This window comes from Globicephala melas, chromosome X, assembly GCF_963455315.2.
Source record: "Globicephala melas chromosome X, mGloMel1.2, whole genome shotgun sequence".
Taxonomy (NCBI): domain Eukaryota; kingdom Metazoa; phylum Chordata; class Mammalia; order Artiodactyla; family Delphinidae; genus Globicephala; species Globicephala melas.
Genome location: NC_083335.1, coordinates 67,952,246 through 67,975,993, shown reverse-complemented (window position 1 = coordinate 67,975,993; position 23,748 = coordinate 67,952,246). Strand labels below are relative to the sequence as shown.

Below are 23,748 nucleotides of genomic sequence, written 5' to 3'. Positions count from 1 at the left end.
CCTGGTTTACCGCACTGTGATAGGTGGGTACAGGGAGGGCGGGAATACGTCAGTTCCTATCTCCCGCTGAGCCTGGGCTCTATAAAAGCAGCGTGTTTCACAGTTGCTCGGGGCGTTGCACACCTTCCACTCCCAGAGGAGAGCGGCGGCGATTCGATTGGGCCAGAGGCAGCAGAAGCAGGTAGGTGAAGGGAGAGTACCGAAGCAGAAACAATCTTCACGCTCGTCCTAGTTGAGCTGACTTAAAGTCAGGACCACCATAAGCCCTGGACACTGTCCGTGAGCCTTGAGACTGAGATTTTGGCAAAATATTTTGCCCGTTTCCACTTTAAGCTTTTGGAAGAAGGAATTTTTTTGCGTGTGTTAGTGATATTAACTCCGGGGGATGGGGGGCAGAGGTAACCAGTTGGTGCATTAGGGAGTAGAGGCCTGGGAGGTGGCGTACAGTTGTAGGGGGGACTCTAGGCCTGAGTGGTGGAAGGCCAGCAGGCTGATAAGAGGTTGGAGTAATGTGTGGAAGTAGGGGCAGGTGGAGGATGGGTAGGGGTGTGCATGGGGGCGGTCGATGCCTGATCAGCTAGGGGCAAGAGACGGGCGTGGGAGCGGGGAGCGGAGGAGTCAAGGCCCAATTGGTGCAAGGCCGGCTGGGGGCGCTGGGAGGCGAGATGGGGGGATGGGTCTAGGACCGATGGTGCAAAGCTGCCAGGAGGGGGGAGGGGTCCAGGCCTGTTGGTGTAAGACCTCCTGGGGAGAGAAGGCGAGAGTGGGGGGAGGAGTAGAGGAGTCGAGACTTGATTGGTGCAAGGCTGGCTGGGGGTGCTGAGATGGGGGAGGGGCCTAGGCCTAATGGTGCAAAACTGGCTCCAGGCCGGAGTGGGGGAAGGGCCTAGGCCTGTTGGTGTAAGACCTCCTGGGGAGAGGAGACGGGAGCAAGGGGATGGAGGGGTGTGTGTGTGGGGGGGTGAGTGGAGGTGTCTGAGGTCTGAGCAAGAGGGGGGAGGGGTCTAGGCTTGATTGGTGCAAAGCTGGTGGGGGGCGGGGGGTTGGGGGCAGGGAAGAGGTGGAGAGGTGGAGGGGGCTTAGAGAGGAGGTGGAGCGGAGGGGTGGTGAGGCGGAGTGAGGAGGAGAGTTTGAGGCCCCGTTGGGGCGGAAGTTGGAAGTTGGTGGAGGCGTGGAGGTGTGGGGGGAAGGTGACCTGATTCCCCGTGCGAGTAGGGGGATGGGGAGAGTGTGAGTTGGATTGAGGTGTGTGTCAGGGTGTGGCCTGGTCTGTGTAAGCCTGGCTATGAGCAGGAGTAGGGAGGTGGTGGAGGGTACGGGGGTGGTGGGGTGTGGGGGGTGGGAGCGTGTGAAAGCCTGATGGAAGACTTCCTTGGGGCATGAGGCGGAAGTAGGGGGAATGAAGATGTGGGGAGAGGGGAGCGCCGGTGGTGATGTAGGGGGTGGTGGGAATACATTTAGGGTCAGAAGAGCATTGGGCCGGGGACAGAGTAGTACATGCTAAAAGCCTTACAGTGGGGAGAAAATTGATCTGGGGGCTGATAAATGAACGATTGTCCTCCCTGCACATCTCTATAACAGGTGGTGGTTGAGGCGGCTTAACATCAGGGGCCGCTATGGGCTTTGGGCTTTCTAATGGATCAACGAAGAACCTTGGTGGGGCAAGGTGGGAGAAAGGTCAGCAATAAACAAATTTAAATACTTCTCATTTCATAGAGCAAAGTTTTGGCTTTAAGTTGGGGTGAAGAAGCTGCTCAAAGGTAAATGCAGAACGTAGAAACATCTAACTGGTTCTGGTTTCCTTTCAAACATATATCCTTGTCCTGACTACAGACGCGGACATGTCCAAAGCAGAGGATGGGCGTTGGAAGAACCAGGATGATGATTGGTGAGATTTGAAAAATTCTCTTTTCTCTTAGTTTAGTCTTACTCTGTTGGCAAAACGATTTTCTCAAAAAGTATATGTTTATGTCACTTAGAGTCTACAGAGTGTATAATTTGGTTAGTCATAAAATGAGAATTGTGAAAAGAGAGCTTAGAATCATGGGAGTCCAGTTTCTATCCAATGCATGAATCCTCTGTATAACAGCTCTTTTAGTGGCCAGGAGTGTACAACTTCATGAAGCAACACAATGCAGTGTTGAATATGTGTAATTTCTAGAAAGTTCTTCATTCTGGTGAACTTCAAATCTGTCCTTTTGTTACTCCCAGTGTTCGCAGTGCTGCCCTCTTGAGGTATGCAGGTGAAGTATTTTTCTTCTCTGGGATAGGTATTTTAGGATAGTTGCCTCATCTCTAAGTCTTCATTCTCCCAGAACACTGCTCTGTTTTCCTCCTTCACAGGTAAGATAAGCATACAGATAAGTGTCTGGTATGGGAGAAAGTAGAGACCATAGACTAGAGAGTCTGGAAATAGACCCAAATACATATGAAAATTTAGTTCATGATGAAAAAAATGACATTTCAAATCACTGGGGAAAAGGTGGATTCATTGACAAATAATTCGAAGATAATTGGTTGACCATTTGGAAAACAATAAGAATTGGATTCTTACCTCATCACTCCTTATACCAAAATAAATTACACTTGGATAAAATATTTAAAAATAAAAAATGAAACCATTAAAAATGCTAGAAAATATAGCTGGATTTTGTTTCCAGTAATTTTGGAGTGGGGAAGGTCTTTCTAAATTTGATATCTAACAAAAGCATAAAAATGACAACAAACTGGAAAAATATTTTTATTACTTATGATAAAAGGCTATCTTCCTTAATCTACAAAGAACTTTTAAAAGGAACAATTATGGAGTTCCCAGGTGGCCTAGTGGTTAGGATTCCGGGCTTTCACTGCCATGGCTGGGGTTCAATCCCTGATCGGGGAACTGAGATCCCACAAACCACGTGGTGTAGCCAAAAGATAAATAAATAAAAGCAACAATTTAAAAAGGTGAACAAACAGAAAATGAGCAAAAGTTTTAGAAGGTAGTTCTCAGGGAAAAAAATACAAATGGCCCACAGACATTAAAATTTATTCAACTTTTAATTTTATTTTACTTAAAGAAATGAAAGAATTTTAAATGAGTGAGATACCATTTTTCATATATCAGATTGGCAAAGATTAAAAAAAATTTTTGATAATACCCAGTGTTGGCAAATTTGTAGGGAAATTTCATACAGTCATGGTGGGACTATAAATTGGTGCAACCTTTTTTGGAGGGCAATCTGGCAATGTCAAAATTTTAAATGCCCATGTCCTTTGGCCCAGTAATTTCACTACTAGGACTTTTTCTTTCATTTTTAGGACAATTTTATTTAATTTCTGTATACATATACGTAAGTGCAAAAATGTGGTTGCATCGTACATGTTCTTTTTTTTTTTTTTTTTTTTTTTTTTTTTTTTGCAGTACGTGGGCCTCTCACTGTTGTGGCCTCTCCCGTTGCGGAGCACAGGCTCCGGACGCGCAGGCTCAGCGGCCATGGCTCACGGGCCCAGCCACTCCGCAGCATGTGGGATCTTCCCAGACTGGGGCACGAACCCATGTCCCCTGCATTGGCAGGCGGATTCTCAACCACTGCGCCACCAGGGAAGCCCTGCCCTTTGGATTTTTAACTGTAAACTCTGCATCCTCAAGTCCTTTCCCCTGTGGTCCCTTTCTCAGAATTCACTTTCATATCTTTAAATAGAAATATACCACTTGGCAAAAAACAGGCTTCTCACACTGATAGCTAATGATACTCAACTAACATTCTTGTCCGGTCTTTGTGCAGTACGGACTGAGCAGCTTGTGCCTTCTAATTTTTCTTCTCCTACCCTATTGTGATCTTCATAAGCCCTTAAAACCTTTTTGCATTTCAGAAACTCTGATTGATGGTTCTTTCCATTTGAGATTTTTGACATTTGGTTGCTTATGACGTTAGTAGCCTTTCTTTAAAACAGAATGTATTTTATTTTGCAGTTGCATTCTTACTGTGGACTCAAGCAGTGATGAAGAACTTGATTACTGTAAGTAGAGTCCCCTCAAAGCAGTAATTTACAATTTAAAGCATAATTTAGCCATGTCTCCGTAGAGATGACTAAAATGTGATTTGGGACATTTGATGTAAGCTGTCCTAGGTTTGTCTCCTCTAGGGTTGGTTCTAGATTGGCAAAGCAAAGTTTATTTCCCTACTATGAGGAGCAGAGGAAGTTCTTTGTGCTTCTTTTCCAATTTGCTTCCTTTACTTTTTTCATTCAAGGTCTCCTTACATTTATTTCTTCTCTCTCATGGGAGATGTAAGAGTCCACCATAAATTTTGACCAGCTGTAATTTATGGACTTTGGTTTTAGGGAGTTAAAGACATGGGTAACCAGATTTGATTATGCTTCAAATGCTTTCTGATGCCCTGTTTCTTTCTCTGTGTCAGTTGTATCTGGAATGAACCTGCAGAAAAGGAACATCAGGTGAGTAGGAGAATTAGTGAAATTTGACTTTTTTAAGGAACAATGTTCCTGGTAAGATGACTTAAGAATAAACATCACATTTTCTCTGTGAATCCTATGTTCAGGGTCATAATGGGTGTTTGGTCTCACAACTGGGTTCAAAATATATTTCTTATCCATGGCCCATTATTTAATTGGGCAGTCTTCAGAATGTCTCTCTGGGGGGCTTCCATGGTGGTGCAGTGGTTGAGAGTCCGCCTGCCGATGCAGGGGACGCGGGTTTGTGCCCCGGTCCGGGAGGATCCCACATGCCGCACAGTGGCTGGGCCCATGAGCCATGGCCACTGAGCCTGCGCGTCCGGAGCCTGTGCTCCGCAACGGGAGAGGCCACAACAGTGAGAGGCCTGCATACCGCCAAAAAAAAAAAAAAAGTCTCTCTGAACCATCCCTTAACTTCCAGTCTCTACTATAAGGCCTTTATCAGTTTTTACTCTTGTATCTGTGCGGAGCTTTTTTTTTTTTAATAAATTTATTTATTTTATTTATTTATTTTTGGCCGCCTTGGGTCTTTGTTGCTGTGCACGAGCTTCTTGTGGCGGTGGCTTCTCTTGTTGCGGAGCATGGGCTCTAGGTGTGCGGGCTTCAACAGTTGTGACTCACAGGCTCTAGAGCACAGGCTCAGTAGTTGTGGCGCACGGGCTTAGTTGCTCCACAGCATGTGGGATCTTCCTGGACCAGGGCTCAAACCCATGTCCCGTACATTGGCAGGCGGATTCTTAACCACTGTGCCACCAGGGAAGCTCCCGTGCAAGAGCTTTTTAAGTGGGCTCCTCACCCTGATTTCTTCCTTCTCTGATCCAGTCTGTATCGCACTTCCAGATTAATCTCCTGAGTCACTGCTTTGATCATACTAATTCTCTATTCAAGTTGCTTATCATAGGGAAATCAAACTGGTAAACCCAGTAGGTAAAGTCCTCTGTGATCCGGCTCTAACCTAACTGTCAGCATTATCTACTACTTTTCCTATTTAGGAGCCCTCTGCTAGATGAAGGGGTGTTGCCCAGGTGCCAAACTATAGGAAGTGCTAAGAAAAAAAAAATTCCTGGAATAAAACTGTAATAACTGTGGTTTCCACATCAACTCCTTGAATTCCTGTAGAAATATGAATTGACCATTCCTGTCCCCCACCCACCCACCCAAGGCGAAATAGTGCTGTCAAGTGGGAAAATGTTTTTCTAGCTAGTTCTGATTTACCTCTGTTGATTATTTTTGCAACATGCAAGCCACCAAGCTTGACACCAATGTGTGAAAGTGATTTAAAGTCAGCAGTTGCAGTCAGCTGAAATACCGGAACTGAATAATGCATTATATAAAGCTATCTATTGGAAACGATCAGTTTTATTATTTATACTTTTAAAGTTAGGTCTATTGAGGAATGACTTAACATACAGAAAAATTAGCCCTTTTTGGGTATACAGTTTGATGAGTTTTGACAAACGTATGTGGTAGTGTAACCATTACCACAGTCAAAGATGCAGAATTTCCATCACTGCCCCTTACATTTTATTTTTATTTTTATTTATTTATTTATTTTTTACATCTTTATTGGAGTATAATTGCTTTACAATGGTGTGTTAGTTTCTGCTTTATAACAAAGTGAATCAGTTATATATATGTTCCCATATCTCTTCCCTCTTGCGTCTCCCTCTCTCCCACCCTCCCTAACCCACCCCTCTAGGTGGTCACAAAGCACCGAGTTGATCTCCCCGTGCTATGCGGCTTCTTCCCACTAGCTAGCTATTTTACGTTTGGTAGTGTACATATGTCCGTGCTACTCTCTCGCTTTGTCACAGCTCACCCTTCCCCCTCCCCATATCCTCAAGTCCAGGCGGTAACAAAGCACTGAGCCGATATCCCTGTGCCATGCGGCTGCTTCGCACTAGCCCTTGCTGCTTTTAATATGTTTTCTTTCTGTTTAATTTTTGACAGTTTGATTAATATGTGTCTTGGCGTATTTCTCCTTGGATTTATCCTGTATGGGACTCTCTGTGCTTCCTGGACTTGATTAAGTATTTCCTTTCCCATATTAGGGAAGTTTTCAACTATAATCTCCTCAAATATTTTCAGTCCCTTTCTTTTTCTCTTCTTCTTCTGGAACCCCTATAATTTGAATGTTGGTGCATTTAATGTTGTCCCAGAGGTCTCTGAGACTGTCCTCAGTTCTTTTCATTCTTTTTTCTTTATTCTGCTCTGCAGTAGTTATTTCCACTATTTTATCTTCCAGGTCACTTATCCGTTCTTCTGCCTCAGTTATTCTGCTATTGATCCCATCTAGAGTATTTTTCATTTCATTTATTGTGTTGTTCATCATTGCTTGTTTCATCTTTAGTTCTTCTAGGTCCTTGTTAAATGTTTCTTACATTTTGTACATTCTATTTCCAAGATTTTGGATCATCTTTACTATCATTATTCTGAATTCTTTTTCAGGTAGACTGCCTATTTCCTCTTCATTTGTTAGGTCTGGTGGGTTTTTATCTTGCTCCTTCATCTGCTGTGTGTTTTTCTGTCTTCTCATTTTGCTTATCTTACTGTGTTTGGGGTCTCCTTTTTGCAGGCTGCAAGTTCGTAGTTCCCGTTGTTTTTGGTGTCTGTCCCCAGTGGCTAAAGTTGGTTCAGTGGGTTGTGTAGGCTTCCTGGTGGAGGGGACTAGTGTCTGTTGGATGAGGCTGGATCTTGTCTTTCTGGTGGGCAGGTCCACGTCTGGTGGTGTGTTTTGGGGTGCCTGTGGACTTATGATTTTAGGCAGCCTCTCTGCTAATGGGTGGGGTTGTGTTCCTGTCTTGCTAGTTGTTTGGCATAGGGTGTCCAGCACTGTAGCTTGCTGGTCAGTGATTGAAGCTGGGTGCTGGTGTTGAGATGGAGATCTCTGGGAGATTTCCACCATTTGATATAATGTGGAGCTGGGAGGTCTCTTGTGGACCAGTGTCCTGAAGTTGGCTCTCCCACCTCAGAGGCACAGCACTGACTCCTGGCTGCAGCACCAAGAGCGTTTCATCCACTCGGCTCAGAATAAAAGTGAGAAAAAGTAGTAAGTAAGTAAGTAAGAAAGCAAGAAAGAAAGCAGGGAGGGAGGGAAGGAAGGAAAGAAAGAAGGAAAGAAGATAAAGTAAAATAAAATAACGTAAGGTAAAATAAAATAAAGTTATTAAAATAAAAAATAATTATTAAGAAAAAAGAATTTTTTTAAAGAAAAACAAACCAAAAAAAACGGATGGATAGAACCCTAGGACAAATGGTGGAAGCAAAGCTATACAGACAAAATTTCACACAGAAGCATACACATACACACTCACGAAAAGAGGAAAAGGGGGAAAAAATCATAGATCTTGTTCTCAAAGTCCACCTCCTCAATTTGGGATGATTCGTTGTCTATTCATGTATTCCACAGATGCAGGGTACATCAAGTTGATTGTGGAACTTTAATCCGCTGCTTCTGAGGCTGCTGGGAGAGATTTCCCTTTCTCTTCTTTGTTCTCACAGCTCCTGGGGCTCAGCTTTGGATTTGGTCCCGCCTCTGTGTGTAGGTCGCTGGAGGGCGTCTGTTCTTCGCACGGGGTTAAAGGAGCAGCTGCTTCGGGGATTCTGGCTCACTCAGGCCGGGGGAAGGGAGGGGTACGGAGTGGGGGGCGTGCCTGCGGTGGCACAGGCTGGGGTGAAGTTGACCCAGCCTGAGGCGCGCCGTGCGTTCTCCCGGGGAAGTTGTCCCTGGATGCCGGGACCCTGACAGTGGCGGGCTGCACAAGCTCCCCGCAGCGGGGGTGTGGATAGTGACCTGTGCTCGCACACAGGCTTCTTGGTGGCGGCAGCAGCAGCCTTAGTGTCTCATGCCCATCTCTGGGGTCCGCGCTTTTAGCCGCGGCTCGCGCCCCTGTCTCAGGAGCTCCTTTAAGCAGTGCTCTTAATCCCCTCTCCTCGCGCACCAGGAAACAAAGAGGGAAGAAAAAGTCTCTTGCCTCTTCGGCAGCTCCAGACTTATCCCCGGACTCCCTCCCGGCTAGCCGTGGTGCACTAACCCCCTGCAGGCTGTGTTCACGCTGCCAACCCCAGTCCTCTCCCTGCTCTCCGACCGAAGCCCAAGCCTCAGCTCCCAGCCCCGCCCACCACGGCGGGTGAGCAGACAGGCCTCTCGGGCTGGTGAGTGCCGTTCGGCACCGATCCTCTGCGGGAATCTCTCCTCTTTGCCCTCCGCACCCCTGTTGCTGTGCTCTCCTCCGCGGCTCCGAAGCTTTTCCCCTCCGCCACCCTCAGTCTCCGCCCGCGAAGGGGCTTCCTAGTGTGTGGAAACCTTTCCTCCTTCACAGCTCCCTCCCACTGGTGCAAGTCCCGTCCCTATCCTTTTGTCTCTGTTTATTATTTTTTCTTTTGCCCTACCCAGGTATGTGGGGACTTTCTTGCCTTTTGGGAGGTCTGAGGTGTTCTGCCAGCGTTCAGTAGGTGTTCTGTAGGAGTTGTTCCACGTATAGATGTATTTCTGGTGTATCTGTGGGGAGGAAGGTGATCTCCACATCTTACTCTTCTGCCATCTTCTTTACGATCCACCCCTTACATTTTAAATGGTATGTCATGGATCCTTAGAAATATTCTGGTTTACAATATTATACATTATAGAGCCCTTGTTTAATAATAAATTTAAAAGTATCCAATTTTTAAGTAGAAAAATTGGTTTCTTCCTTCCTCCACTAGGTAGATGTTGAACAAATATGTAAAGAAAATCCATTTCAATGGGTCTGCCAGGAGTGCCCACAGATCTTGGTCCAGACCCAGGAGGCTTCTGTATATGGGATATTGTAGGAAGGGTGAATTTGGGGAGGAGGTGATGAGTTCAGTTTTGGGTATGCTGAAATTGAGGGGCCTATAGGCAGGGCTGATATTCAAAACATTTACAGTCAATAGATACAAACAGGGATTAGTCAGGATGGCTGCCTGACTGGTTCGAATAGACACCATCAGTAAAACAGTTGGTGAGGCTGTACCTGTGGAGACTGACTAAAAATCGGCCCTCCCCACAGGATATCCAGGTAGGAAGCTGGCACTGTGGAGCGAGAAGTTAGAAGCAAAGTTGGGCTGGCGGATGGATAATGTTTACCCAATCCTTAGGAATTAATTGGATTGGCATGAAAGGGGTGTGGATAAAGCCTGGGAATGAGTGAGGAAGAGAATTGAGTTAGAAGGAGTGGGCAAAAAAGGTGAGAAGAGAACCAAAACCAAACAGTATCCCAGAGATCAAGAAAAGAGAGAATTTTAAGGATGGAATGAATGGTCAACAGGAGAGCAAAGGCCCATCAACTTGGCAGCTTAAGCTGTGACAAAGCGAGAGAGAGGCATGGACATATATACACTAGGACACGTAAAATAGGTAGCTAGTGGGAAGCAGCCGCATAGCACAGGGAGATCAGCTTGGTGCTTTGTGACCGCCTGGAGGGGTGGGATAGGGAGGGTGGGAGGGAGGGAGATGCAAGAGGGAAGAGATATGGGAACATATGTATATGTATAACTGATTCACTTTGTTATAAAGCAGAAACTAACACCATTGTAGAGCAATTATACTCCAATAAAGATGTAAAAAAAAAAAGTGGTGAATATGGTGGAAATGGATGAATAGATTTGTGCCTGTAACTGGTACAGACAAGTCCTCTAGCAGTGTTTTAAGTAGTTTTCTGTCTCATCATAAAGGTATATCACACTTATTGTACACTGTTTGGGAAATACAGAAAGGTGGAGAATTTCAGCCTTCTGGAACCTCTGACCCAAATACCTGGGCCAGCTGAGAACCACGGTCCCAGAGGCGTGCTCACCACCGGCATCCTGGGTGGCACAGGGATACTGCTGAGTTGGACTCCTGCCAAAGCAATCCATCAATTAGGGCGGTGCTGGCTTCAGGCTGCAAAGAGTGGCGCCCAGGAGAAATCTCCCTGCCGAGGCTGCCTCTCTGTATCTGTGGCAGGGGGATCTCAACGTGGATAAAGAGAAATGGCAATTAAATAAACCTTTCCTTAATCAATTTCCCCCTGCGCCAAAACTATTTGAACACATACCGTCTGACAGCCCACTTCAGTCTCTCAGTACTTGACACATTCCTCCTTTTGAAAGGATTGAGATGGATGGAAAGATTTGGTATGAAGATAGGAAAGATGGAAAATCAGGAATAACAATTGAGGAGTTCTGGAGAAGGGGAACAGAGTTACTGTGGGAAACCAACAAGTCATTTCAAAGTGATTATGCTCATTGGAACAAAGGTAGAAAATGCCATGAAAAGAAGAATGTTGCATTCATGCTTCTCTTTTGTTTTTCCCTGTCTCATCACTCAGCTACGTGGTGATCAACTCAGACTCTGACGATGAAAACCTCTGTGAGCAAAAGAGAGCTAAGATAGCTGAAATACATTGCAAAGGCAAGTATACTACTAACTTAGAGAAGATGCAGCCTCACCATGCACAGTCATCTCAGGATGAAAGTCAGCAAATGTTCTATGCTGAATAATTTCGTAGTGAGTGCCACTGTTTTTTCCTCCTATGTGCTGGATGTGGATATGGCTGGGTTCCCCGCACCGCCTGGTCAATTTCCTAACATAGCAGCAACTGTTCTTGCTGCCTTAGACCCCAGGCATCGCCCTCAGTAGAGTTCTTAGCTACCCAGCGTTACATCGCGGGAGCAGAGGGAAGTCAGGAACTCAGCCTGATTAGCGTGAAGGTTGCCCTGCTCCTCTGCCTTCCGCTCTTTTCCTCTTTCCCTGTATGTGGGGATGACAGAGAGGAGGAAGGAGGAGTAAGAGACAGGGGCGCATTCTTTCCAGCCTGATGGAGGCTCATGTGTGAGGCTTATGGGCCAGCTGGCAGTGACTTCTCAGAGGAATGCTTGTTTTCTCTGTCTAGCTGTTTGTCTTTGCCTTTTGCTACCCCCTTTATATTTTCTAGAGAGTCCTGTTTTTCTTAGAGCCTGTTTCCCATAGCAGGTCCTTGCCTCTTAGGAGTCAGAGGCCCTCATCACCTTTCGGGAGGCACGGAGTTTTACTCGCAGTTCAGAACCTGCTCAGTGGGTGTGAGACATAGGAAGACTAGGAGCTTCTTAAGCCTTTGGGATAGTATTTTATTTTTCTTTATTTTTTATTTTTCTTTCTTTCTTTCTTTATTATTATTATTTTTTGCGGTACGCGGGCCTCTCACTATTGCGGCCTCTCCCGTTGCGGAGCACAGGCTCCGGATGCGCAGGCTCAGCGGCCATGGCTCACGGGCCCAGCCGCTCCGCGGCATGTAGGATCTTCCTGGACTGGAGCATGAACCCGTGTCCCCTGCATCGGCAGGCGGACTCTCAACTACTGCGCCACCAGGGAAGCCCGGGATAGTATTTTATTGATCTCTGTTTGCTAAGTACCTGGTGTAGGGCATGAGACACAGGCACCTACTTAAAGTACTGGCACCCTTAAAAATACTGACTACTTATTTGATAACTACCTCAGATATACCACTGATATCAGAGAAGGGAAAGGAGAGGTGGCTTGGAACCCGCATTTCCTACTGTTTCACCACCTGTCCCCTCTCATTTCCTTTTTCCCTCCTCTCTAGCTCTGAGTGGATTGCGTGAGCAGGACAGAGGTCCAGGTGCAGAGTAGGGGGTATAACATGACAAGCTACTGTAATGCAGAGGGAGCCCCGAGGGAGGTAGCTTTAGAGTAGGGGCCTGAGTGACAAAGCCAGAGGCCAGTTTATTACCATAGGCCACCAGTTGCTAACTCCTTGAATCAGAAGATCCATCGTCTTTTGAGGATGAACTTTCAACTAAGGCTGCTCTGACCGGTAGCATCCATCCCAGTAGTGGGATGAAGAATGCTTCAACAGGACTGTCTTTGTATGTTTCTTTACTGTTCTCCACATGCCATTTCTTTTGTTATGGTAGTGAATTTAGGCAGTTTTACAGGAAAAAAGGCCCAAGGAGCTTAAACACATACTTCCAACCTCACTTGAAACCTTTGTCAATGTACAGAGTCATTTTTTACAGATTGTAAGCAGTGTGTCCCTACTTTTTATTTATTTATATTTTATTGAAGTAGAGTTGATTTACAATATTGTGTTAGTTTCAGGTGTGTTAGTTTCACAGCAAAGCGATTCAGTTATACACACATGCATATATATATATATATATATATATATATATATATATTCCTTTCTTCTGTTCTTTTCCATTATAGTTTATTACAAGGTATTGAATATAGTTCCCTGTGCTATACAGTAGGTTCTTGTTGTTTAGCTATTTTATATATAGTAGTGTGTATACGTTAATCCCAAACTCCTAATTTATCCCTCCCCCCAACACCTTTCCCCTTTGGTAAACAGAAGTTTGTTTTCCAGGTCTGTGAGTCTGTTTCTGTTTAGTAAATGAGTACATTTGTGTCCCTACTGCTTAGAATTTCAGCTGCAGGTGGGAAAACTTTAACTCTTCTAGGAAGGATGACTTTTTACCATAGGAACACCCGCTGCTTTCTCTTTCCTTATTGCATATCTGAAATTTTTTGATAATTAATTTAAATCATAGATGAGACTCAAAATATATTATCCCAAATCTGCAATTTTAGGATACAGAGTTTTTTGCACCATAAAGATATTTTCACAACTTGCTCATGCTGTGGTTTATATTTTTTACATCCAGAATCATAGAAACCTAGAAGTTGAACCCTGAGCAGACTGCAGAGAGCTTGAGTCTTAGGCACGTTGCCCCTGGTATCCAGATAAAGGGATGGATCCTCAGTGAGGGCAGGGACAGTCTCAGTGTTCCCAAGGCCTTTCAGTGCTGGCATCAGAACTTAACTCCTTACTCTCACATCAGTGGTTTTGAGAGCTTCAGACTTATGGACTAGTTAAAAAATGAAATTTTGGTGACTAACATAGAGTTGCCAATTTTTAATTTGTCTAATGATGGAAATAAACTCCAACTACCATCTATCACCATAATTTCATAAGGTAAAGAGCACCAAAAGTTTAGTCAGGACATAATCTCAAAATAAAGGACAGTCCTTTAAATTACAGAAAGCTAGCTTGATAGGGGAAAAAGAAAAACAAACCCACTTTATTATTCTGATTTCTCTTATTTTGCTCTGGCCCAGTGAAAATATACAAGTTTCGGACCTGTGGGAACCCCTGAGCACCTACAGAGAAATGTGATTTGAAAATTGCCTCTGGGTTTGGATTGCTATTTTATCTGTCACTGTTCTCAGTAAAATAAAAAAGTAATAGAGGTAAAATCGTCTAAATAACTGATTCTTACCTAGGATTCATTATATCACAGTTCCTGACTTGTTTAATTTTTTAAAATATTTATTTATTTATTTTTGGCTGCACTTGGTCTTCGTTGCTGTGTGTGGGCTTTCTCTAGTTGCGGCAAGTGGGGGCTACTCTTCATTGTGGCGTGTGGGCTTCTCAGTGTGGTGGCTTCTCTTGTGGAGCACGGGCTCTAGGCGCTCAGGCTTCAGTAGTTGTGGCACGTGGGCTCAGTAGTTGTGGCTCGCGGGCTCTAGAGCGCAGGCCCAGTGGCCGTGGCTCACAGGCCCAGCCGCTCTGCGGCATGTGGGATCCTCCTGGACCGGAGCACGAACCCGTGTCCCCTGCACCGGCAGGCGGACTCTCAACTGCTGTGCCACCAGGGAAGCCCCTGACTTGTTTAATTTGTGCTCAATAATCTGAACTTGAGTTGAGGGTGTGGGGGTGGAGGGAGTATGTTTATACATCATTGTGTCTCTTGAATTTCAGATGAGATTCTGGAAGTGTCTGATACCGATGAGCAGCCACCCCAGGAGTCTCCAATACTTATCACTGATGATGATGATGATCATAATGATTTGGAGGGCCCTGTGCTAATAGAAGATGATTCGTGTGATGAGGACCAAACTCCCTCAAATGAGAAAAAGAAGAATGAGTTTGCTATCTCCCTACACAAACCATCTTACGATGTTGGTAAGCAGGATCTTGGGGAAAATGTCTGCCAGCCACCAAGTGATGATCCTAAGGCTGAGCTAGAGATTTCAGTTGGAAAGTTGTCAAGTGATGAAGAGCCTGTACGTTTGGTGGCAAAACCAAGGAAAAGGAAAAATAAAACCAGACACATACCTGTGACACCTGGTAAGCCAATCAAACCAAGTATGCCTGTCCCACTAAGGCTAGCGCCACAAGTGGGTGCCCTTTCCCCCGTATATGTCTGTCTTGTCGAGTCTGCTTGTCCTGTCTACTAACCCTCCGCTATGTTTCAGCAGCTTCCTAGTGGCCGAGGGAGGCAGCCATCCCAGTGAGAAGGCTCTTTCTGGGGAAGGGCGAGGAACACCTGTGTCGTCCTCATGCTCCAGTGTCTTAGTATCTGCCGTTCCATCCATTGGCAGTGCTTTTTCCCTGCAATTTTTTGTCCTGAGGATATCCCATTTTTCTTAGGATCCAGCCCAATTGCCACTTGCTGTAGAAAGCCGTAAGTCCGAGGTGCTCCTCCCTCCCAGGTTCCCAAAGTTCCTAGGCCCTGTCACTAGTAAAGCACTTACACAACTGTGTTAAGTACGTTTCTGAATCTGTCCTCCCAGTAGATAGTGAGCCTTTTCTTTTTCTTGGCCACATCACATGGCATGCGGAATCTTAGTTCCCTGACCAGGGATCGAACCCGTGCCCCCTGCAGTGGAAGCACAGAGTCTTAACCACTGGACCGCCAGGGAAGTCCTGATGGTGAGCCTCTTGATGGGAGGGCTCTCACTCATCCTTTAGTCTCTCCTGGAGTCTAGCCTGGTACTTGGCACGTACTAGACGTTTAATAAGTTTTTTAGATAAATGAATGAAGGGCACTAACTCCTGATACGTGAATTTCTGGCTAGAGCAACCGGCAGTATGGGTGCTAGACAAAAGGGGAAAGATTTGGCTTGCACATTGGATGAAGGTGCCACCTAGGATGGGGGCCTTTTCCTCAGAGTGAGTGCGTGAGTTATGCCACACCATTCCTGGTACTGCACGTGCCTCAGTCGCCCCCACAGTCTAACCTCCAAAGGCATATTCATGTAGCCTCATAATAGTCCTCAGCGCCTAGGACAGAATCCTATCTCGCTTACTCTGCTTACTCGCGTAGGTGAAATCTTTCATGCAGACTAACGGAGGAGGGTGCCCGCTTCCGAGAGAAGCGTTGAGTGTATATGTGCTGCTCTGGGCTTGGCTGTGAGGGCTCCTCCTGAGATTACCTTTCTGTGAGTTGCTGGTTGGTACCAGTTTTCAGGGTACAAACAAACTACTCTCTTTTCAGTTGTTAAAAGAGCAAAGAAGCATGGGACTTTAAAGAAGAAACCCGGAGCAGCAGAATTTGAAAAATGCGAGCCTGGGTATGTATGTACTGCTCACGGTCAACGGCACAGGAGTTGACTGCATAGTTGTCACGTGCAAAGCTGTCCACTGGTCACGTGTGGGGGTTTTCAAGGGGATGAAGAAGTCTGCTGGGGCGGGGAGGGGGGGCGGCACAAGTTTTACCTCCCTGAATGGGGAGGGCAGAAGCGGCAGGAGGAGGAGAGGAGGAAGGGGGGGGAGGAGCCTCGGTGCCCTCCCTCCCCCTCCCCCAACAGAGCCGGGGCGTGGGCACTCTGCACAGATTTCAGCGATTCCGGGCAGACTGGAGCCTTTTTACCCTCCCCTCGCCACAGGAGCTCTGGCCCCTGAGGTTTCCTTTGTCCTTCCACTCAGATTAAACAATGATGTGTAGCTAAAGATCCTTTTTTTCAGGCCAGACACAGCCTCATGGCCACCAGTTTGCACTGAACTAAAAGCAAAGGCAGTGGGAATGGTGAGAAGGCAGAACAGATGTGTTCCCATCCATTGGAATTGGGGGGAGGCAGTCAAGATTGTCTTCCAGGGTTTTCTAGTGTTCTGGATGGACCCTTATTTTTTTTTTTTTTTTGGCGGTACACGGGCCTCTCACTGTTGTGGCCTCTCCCGTTGTGGAGCACAGGCTCTGGACGCGCAGACTCAGCGGCCATGGCTCACAAGCCCAGCCGCTCCGCGGCATGTGGGATCTTCCTGGACCGGGGCACGAACCCGTGTCCCCTGCATCGGCAGGTGGACTCTCAACCACTGCGCCACCAGGGAAGCTCCTTCTTGCAAATTTTTAAAGCTTAAACGTTAAGGTGAAATAAATAGTCTCTTTATCTTTATTAAGCTATATGTTAGATATTATATTGATACTGAAAACAACAGGTCATTTAGACCACAGACATGTTAATGCTCAAAGGAAGCAAAAAAAAAATGGATTTTCTCACTTAGGTTCCAGGAACTTCTCACTTTTTCTCTTAAAAATATGATATAGTGAGCATACTTTTCTTTGTTTTTCTGTGCATTCAGGAGTAATTTATACTTACATCTGAGTTATCTTACAAAAGAAGGGATATATTTGAAGGACTGTACGTTTCTTTTTTTACCTGTATTTTGGGGCAATAAATGCATCTATTTTTAAACATATGGTGTTTTCCTTTTAAGAAATTTATTTATTTATTTATTTTTGGCTGCGTTGGGTCTTCGTTGCTGCGCACAGCCTTCCTCTAGTTGCTGCGGGCGGGGGCTACTCTTCGTTGCCGTGCGCGGGCTTCTCACTGCGGTGGCTTCTCTTTCTGTGAAGCACGGGCTCTAGGCACACGGGCTTCAGTAGTTGTGGCTCGCGGGCTCTAGAGTGCAGGCTCAGTAGTAGTGGCGCACGGGCTTAGTTGCTCTGTGGCCTGTGGGATCTTCCTGGACCTGGGCTTGAACCCGTGTCCCCTGCATTGGCAGGCGGATTCTTAGCCACTGTACCACCAGGGAACTCCAATAATTGCATCTTAAGGGGAGAAGAAGAATGATGTGTCAGGCGTAGGGGCAACAGAGAAACTTGGACTTGAGCAGAGAGGCTCTCTGTTTCTGCATTTCTCTTTGGTTCGGCGTGTCATGTCTTAGATGGGTCCCCTTGCAGCAAAGCTTGTTCTCTGGATTCCTAGATCCATATTTAAGCTGCTTTGCCTCTAAGGGACATGTGTCTTGGGTAGAGTGTGACAAATGAAGGAAGAAGCTGCTCCTTTGTGTCATTGTCCTCTGCCTCATATCAGGAGGCTGGCCTGTTTGGGCTCTTCTCTGTTGCCTTGCTGCTTCCTGTTTCAGTCTGTAGGCTTCCTGTTGTGCTCAGCATTGTTCCTGTGCAGGCTGCTTGCTGGTCATGGTGTCTGATGCATGCGTCTGGGGTCTTGTTGGTTCCTCTGATGTGGAGATACTCAGTTTGCAGTAAAGCAGCATTACCACTGAAGTGAAGGCTTGCTAAGCCACAAGCTGCTTGATGTGAGTATAGACACACGCAGGCATCACGCTCTCTGCTGAGGTCTGCAGATGGTTTAGGTTTTTATCTGCCACCTTTTCTGATGCAAATTTGCTTTCAGGACTAAATAATTGGAGGCAGAAATATTAGTCACCCTTATCAGACTGTGGGGCAGAAGTCCGTTACTTTAGCTGCCTATATCTTCTCTGGTACTTTCCCTCTGTCTCCACCCTGGGCAACTCATAGGGTTTTATTTTGTGACTTAAGGGTTAATGAGCGTCTTGGCAAAATCTCAGTCTCAGGGTTTCAGGTCAGAAACACTTCCCTCTGTTTGCTACTGGTTTATCATCTTTTCAGCTCTGTGGGCTCATCTCTTTGGACTCGTGGATTGTTCCAGCCAAGATAAAAACGTTTCAGTTTAGGCGCTTCCCTGGTGGTGCAGTGTTGAGAATCTGCCTGCTAATGCAGGGGACACGGGTTCAAGCCCTGGTCTGGGAGGATCCCACATGCCGTGGAGCAGCAGGCCCGTGAGCCACAACTACTGAGCCTGCGCGTCTGTGCTCCGCAACAAGAGAGGCCACGACAGTGAGAGGCCCGTGCACTGCGATGAAGAGTGGCCCCCACTCGCCACAACTAGAGAAAGCCCTCGCACAGAAAGGAAGACCCAACACAGCCAAAAATAAATTAATTAATAAACTCCTACCCCCAACATCTTCTTTAAAAAAAAAAGTTTCCGTTTAAATAAATAGATATTACATGTGTGAGTTTTTTATGGGCTCGGCAGTATTCTTTGTGCATCTGAATTAGGCCTTGAAAGATGGGGCAGCAATAGTGGTCTAATGGAAATACCGTGAGATTTGGGTCAAAAGATTCAGTGTCTGTGAAATTTGGGTAAGTCATTTAACCTCTGAACTTAAGTTTCGTCATGTGCAAAGTGGAGATGGTAAGAATAGTAGTAGCTTCTTTGGAGGGTGGTCGTGAGGATTAAATACGATGATGCAAAAGGAAGTTCTTAGCAAATGATGAAGTGCTCCACAGAGGGTGGGTCTCAGTAGAGGTGGAGGTGTGGCCATTCTAGGCCATGGACAAATCGGTTCATGTCCAGGGAACATTTAGGTTGCCCAGTTTGGCCAGAGTGGAAATGATAGTTGGAAACAGAGGTTGGAACCAGGTTGACCTGGGCCTTGAATGTTAGGCCAGACAGTCAGTGAAAAGCCAGGGAGGGACATCATTGGAACATGGCCTAGGAAAATTAATCTGCAGAGGTGTGTGTGTGTGTGTGTGTGTGTGTGGTTGGATTAGAAGAAAAAGAGCCTGGAGGTGAGGAACACAGCGGGATGCTGTAGTAGCAAGGCATAGAGGGGAGGACAGGAACTTGACCTAGAATGGTGACAGCAGGGTGGAAAGGAGGGGCTGGCTGGAAGAGATGATGTGAAGGAGACAGTGGTCTGTCTTTGTGCCTAGTTGAATGTGGGGTGAGGGAAAAATGAATTTAAAAAGTCTCTGAGGTTTTTAGCCTGTTATAACAGAAGTTGAACCATTAAACACATTTAGCAGGAGACATACTCCGGTTAGTAAGTTGGAAATTTGCACTGGGCAGTTGTAAACGCAGATCTTAGGAAAGAGGTGGAGACTGCAGATCCAGATGTGGGATCACCCCTGTTGAGGTTGGAACCATGGGCTTCATGTCTCTGACAGTGTGCGGGGAGTGACGAGAAAAAGGCTATGAATGGAATCTTATAGGAGATGCCCTTGTAGCAGGAGCTGGAAGGAAGAGGGACCAGCAAGTCTTCCCTAAGACTCTCTTGACATGACCTGTATGTATGCATTTCTTCTACTGATTTCTTTCCCTCTACAAAACTCAGTTGAATTTACCTTTGCAGGCATTCTGAGTGCAAAATACCTGGGTGTTTCTTGCGTGGCATTGAGAACTTAAAGCAGTATTCTGGAAAGAATTTCAAGCAAAATAAGGATGAACTGGTTCAGAAAATCTACGCTCTGTGTAACAGCTCTGTCTTTGATAAAAAGGTAGACTCGATGAAATAAGCACTTACTGAGCACCTGCTGTATGCCCAGCTCTCTTGGGAGCTGGAAGGTGTGCAGATGTACTAACTGTATATTTCCTTCCCTTGAGAAGTGTCAGTTTAGATGGGGAGGGGAGTTGAGACATGCATACGTGAAAGACACAGAATGTTTTGTGGGTTACAGTATATGGTCCAGACTGTTACTACCACAGGTGATCAGCAGAGGGAGAAATCACTGAGAGCCTGAGCGGTTGGGAAATAGGATTGCCTGGAGGGAGTGAGACTTCTTCTGGGTCTTGAAGGATGGTAAGGGGCGAGAACAACAGTGGAGGAGGAGAGGGCAAGTGTTGAAGCTTGACTATCTGGAAGAGGGTTCATGTTGAAGGATACTAGGAAAGAGCTGTGGGACCTTAGGCAAGTTACTGAGCCCCTGTTCGCTCATCTGTAAAATAGGGGCAGTCCTAGTACCCTAGTCCCTACCACCTACTACTTCACAGAATTACCATTAGGCCTGGATAGGTGAATGCCCCTGAAGTCCCTAGAACAGGGCCTATGACATAGTGAGCAGTACATGTTAACTAGTGTAGGGCTGGTTAATGGAGGGCCTTGGGAGTCGGGTTGGAGGAACTTAAATTGAAATCAGTAGGCACCACTGCCCAGGGATGGGATGTAACGTGGAGTGCCTGCTGAAAGAAGTTGTTCTGTCAGTAGCCTGTGGTGTGGACTGGATCGGAGAGAATTTGGAGGCAGAGAGACCTGCGGTCATGAGGTTTTCCAGAGTTTATTGACTCTGGTGACAAAACTTCCTGCAGGGAATGTTCTTAGATCTTTCTAAAGGTTCCCCAGCCTTTGGTGCCCTTTCTGATGACAGTGGTGTTACATCAGATAACTCTGATGAGTGGAACCTTAAGTGTTCTGAGTTGCAGTTTTAGTTGTGCCTCATGGCTCTCATGCGCGGGCTCCATCTCCTAGCCCAGCAGAAGTGTCCTTCTCTCCTTGGCTGCCCCTGACTTTTGTCTCCATACAGGGGAGCACAGAGCCTGCATTCACGTGCTTGCAACAGTCTCATCTTTACGTGGGCTTCAGCTTAGGTTTTGTTATCCCCAGAATGTTAGATTTGCAAAACTCTTGAGTTGATATTTTCTGGTCTGCTTAGAACCACTTTCTGATTCGCTCTTGTTTGCTTTTTGTTCTCAGATGCCGGAGAAAATTGACATTGGCTGGAATAAAAAGATGCTGAGAACTGCTGGTTTATGCACCACTGGCGAGACTCGATACCCGAAGAGGCAGCGTTATGCTAAGATTGAGATTTCTCAGAAAGTCTGCGATTCTGCAGGTGATGGCAGGAGCTGGGCAGCTCCCCTGCTGCACTTACATCCGATATGGCGCCTGGGAGGTTACTCTTGGGTGCTGGTGTTCTCTGGCCGCCTGTGTCACAGCTTTCCCTGTCACTCCTGGGTGGACAGGCCTACTGTGTGTTGCTTAGAGGACATTATTATTGGATGTCTCACCACCACCAAGAATCCAGTTCGTCCATATTTCTACCAGGCCTAACTTTCTCTCTGCAGCTCCCCACTGCCAGCGGCAGCATCTCCATCCTCCCAGTAACTGAGGTTCAAGGTCCCCTATATCTAGCCAATCACCGGATGTTCATAATGACTCTCCTATTATCATCATTCCTTCTCTGTCTTTGCCTCTGCCTAGCTATGGACCCTCATCACCTCACTTTTCTCCCTGCTCCATGCAGTTTCTTGCTAGGAAACCTTGGGCTTGCCAGTGCCTCGAGTGTGGCTTTCGAGGCCATCGTACTTTGCCCCCCTCCATGTGGCCAGTCTTGTCTCTCACTACTCCACCTGTGCTCCAGCCAGGCTTTCTTCACGCTGGCTTTCAAAATGGACCACATGCTTTCCTGACCCCAACCTTGGCTCACCTTCTCTACCACACCTAGAAAGACCTTGATAATTTTGCCAGTCTAGTCAATTGATCTGAGCCCAGCTCAGATCCCAGCTTCTCCACGGAGCTTCTCCTGACCAAACCCCACTTTATGCTCCTGGAGGGCGGCGACCGGGTCTCAGCTGGATGTATTTCTAGCAGTGTCCCACAAAAAGAGCACATTGGAGCTTTTCCAAAAACACTTGCTCCGCTGAGGCTCTCTGCCATTAATAAAATCGGGTTGAATTCAGTAGAAATTTCACCTTCAGAATCCTGGGGCGATAACACTCCTGCCTGCCCACATATGCTTATGTGTCTGATGGGGTGGAGAGTCTAGGGGTGGTTGGGTAACAGACCAGAAGGGAATTGGTTTAAGCCTCATGATTTCATTTCATTCCTCTTCTAAGACCGACTCCGGGATACTTTGGTCCATGAGATATGCCACGCAGCCTCCTGGCTGCTCGATGGCGTCCGTGATTCTCATGGTGATGCATGGAAGTATTATGCCCGAAAATTGAATATGGTGCACCCGGAGCTGCCCAAGGTCACCCGTTGCCATAACTACAAGATTAACTACAGGATTCATTATGAGTGTACTCGGTGCAAATTCAGGTAAGACCCTTCTCCTCAGACTTTTTCCAATTACGTTTTTACTATGGCCTCCATGTAGTCTTCAGTGGTTTTATCAGGAAGTACATGGCTATCTGACTTGAGGAGTAAAACTTCTTTACTCCTTTCCATGTCTTCTTTCTCCATTCTCTTCTGCTTTGACCCAGCCTGACCATGGCCACTGCCTGGTGCCCCACTTGCTGAGATCCCACAGAAGAAGTCTGGCTGTGGGCTCAGGGGCAGCAGCTCTGAGAAGATGCGGACGTACAGTGACTGATTTGTTTGCTGTGTGGTGTCTCTTTCCTCCTCAGGGTCGGCCGCTACACCAGATCACTGGACACCGAGCGCTTCATCTGTGCCAGGTGCCGCGGCTCTCTGGTCCTTCTGCCATTAACTCGTAAAGATGGAACCCCCATTGAGCCCCATGTGAGACCATTTGCCAAGTATGTGCAGGAGAATTACAGAATAGTCAGGAAGGAGACGGCAGGGATAGGTCATGGGGATGTGATGAGAAAGCTCAGCAAGGATTTTACTGCCAAAAAACAAAGCCAGGTTCATTGAGGTTATCTGAGAATGTATTTGTGTGAGGTGAATCATCTATTGGTAAGGAGTTTTAGAAAGATATCTTTGATGCTGTGAAGTTATGAATATTAGAATTTAAATCCTTCTTTAAAAGTTTCCTTTTGTTAATGATGTTTGTTCTTCACTAAGAGTTCTGTTGCTAACCATTTTGTGCTGATACCCAAAAGCACTTTTGATCTACCTTGGGTCTTATTTAGATGCTGTAGTTTTAACATGTAGAGCAAAATGCAAAAGAGAAATGATGTCTGGAGAGTGGCACGTTGAGAGAATGAGGCATGCTGAGAAGAGAACAAGTTTTAAAGACAGTACTTCAAAACCAGAGCTGCTGTCAGATGTAACCTGTTACACCTACCTGGAAGTGAAATACAGACATGTTTCATGAGTTTAGTTGCTCTTGACATTGTATGAAGCCACCTGAACAATGTAACTGTTCATAAAATAAAAATAAACAAATGTTTTCTGCAGCTCACTTGTTAGCAAAGTCTGTTCATTGACAACCCATGTCCAGAGCAGAACAAACCCTTGGGTCTTTGTCTAAGACCCCGGACCTCTCAGGCTCTCCAGGATGTGTCTGGAAGAACAGCCTCCGTTTAGGGTTTCTCTTGGATTTTTGTGACTGCCCATAAGCACTTCAACAACCTCCCCACTTTTGGGAGCTGTCTGGGATGTAGACTGGAATCAACGTTGTATTTGTTTTCTGTTTCTGCCAAAACAGTCTGCCAAAGCAGATTACCACAAGTTTAGTGACTTAAAACAACACAAATGTATTATCTTACAGCTCGGGAGGTCAGAAGTCTGGCGCAGACCTCATAAGTCTAAAATCAAGGAGTGGGCAGGGCCG

At 46.2% G+C, this 23,748-nt stretch overlaps 1 protein-coding gene across 1 annotated transcript; it reads left to right on the top strand.

Annotated features, from left to right (window-relative positions):
* The first annotated feature begins 1,501 nt into the window (after positions 1-1,501).
* GCNA (germ cell nuclear acidic peptidase) lies at positions 1,502-23,348 on the top strand. Its single transcript, XM_030850779.2, has 10 exons — positions 1,502-1,888; positions 3,956-4,002; positions 4,404-4,440; positions 10,788-10,870; positions 14,220-14,588; positions 15,739-15,814; positions 19,644-19,788; positions 20,982-21,120; positions 22,124-22,328; positions 22,637-23,348. Exons 1-10 carry the CDS (start codon positions 1,842-1,844, stop codon positions 22,884-22,886), a joined length of 1,398 nt encoding a protein of 465 aa, XP_030706639.1. The 5' UTR covers positions 1,502-1,841; the 3' UTR covers positions 22,887-23,348.
* Positions 23,349-23,748: the final 400 nt, after the last annotated feature.

Bases quoted from the DNA above. Each gene is read 5' to 3' on its own strand.
- GCNA (XM_030850779.2), top strand. From the start codon at position 1,842: ATGTCCAAAGCAGAGGATGGGCGTTGGAAGAACCAGGATGATGATTG. The intron at 4,441-10,787 runs GTGAGTAGGAGA...CTCATCACTCAG, and splicing joins CTGCAGAAAAGGAACATCAG to CTACGTGGTGATCAACTCAG. The intron at 14,589-15,738 runs GTAAGCCAATCA...CTCTCTTTTCAG, and splicing joins ACACATACCTGTGACACCTG to TTGTTAAAAGAGCAAAGAAG.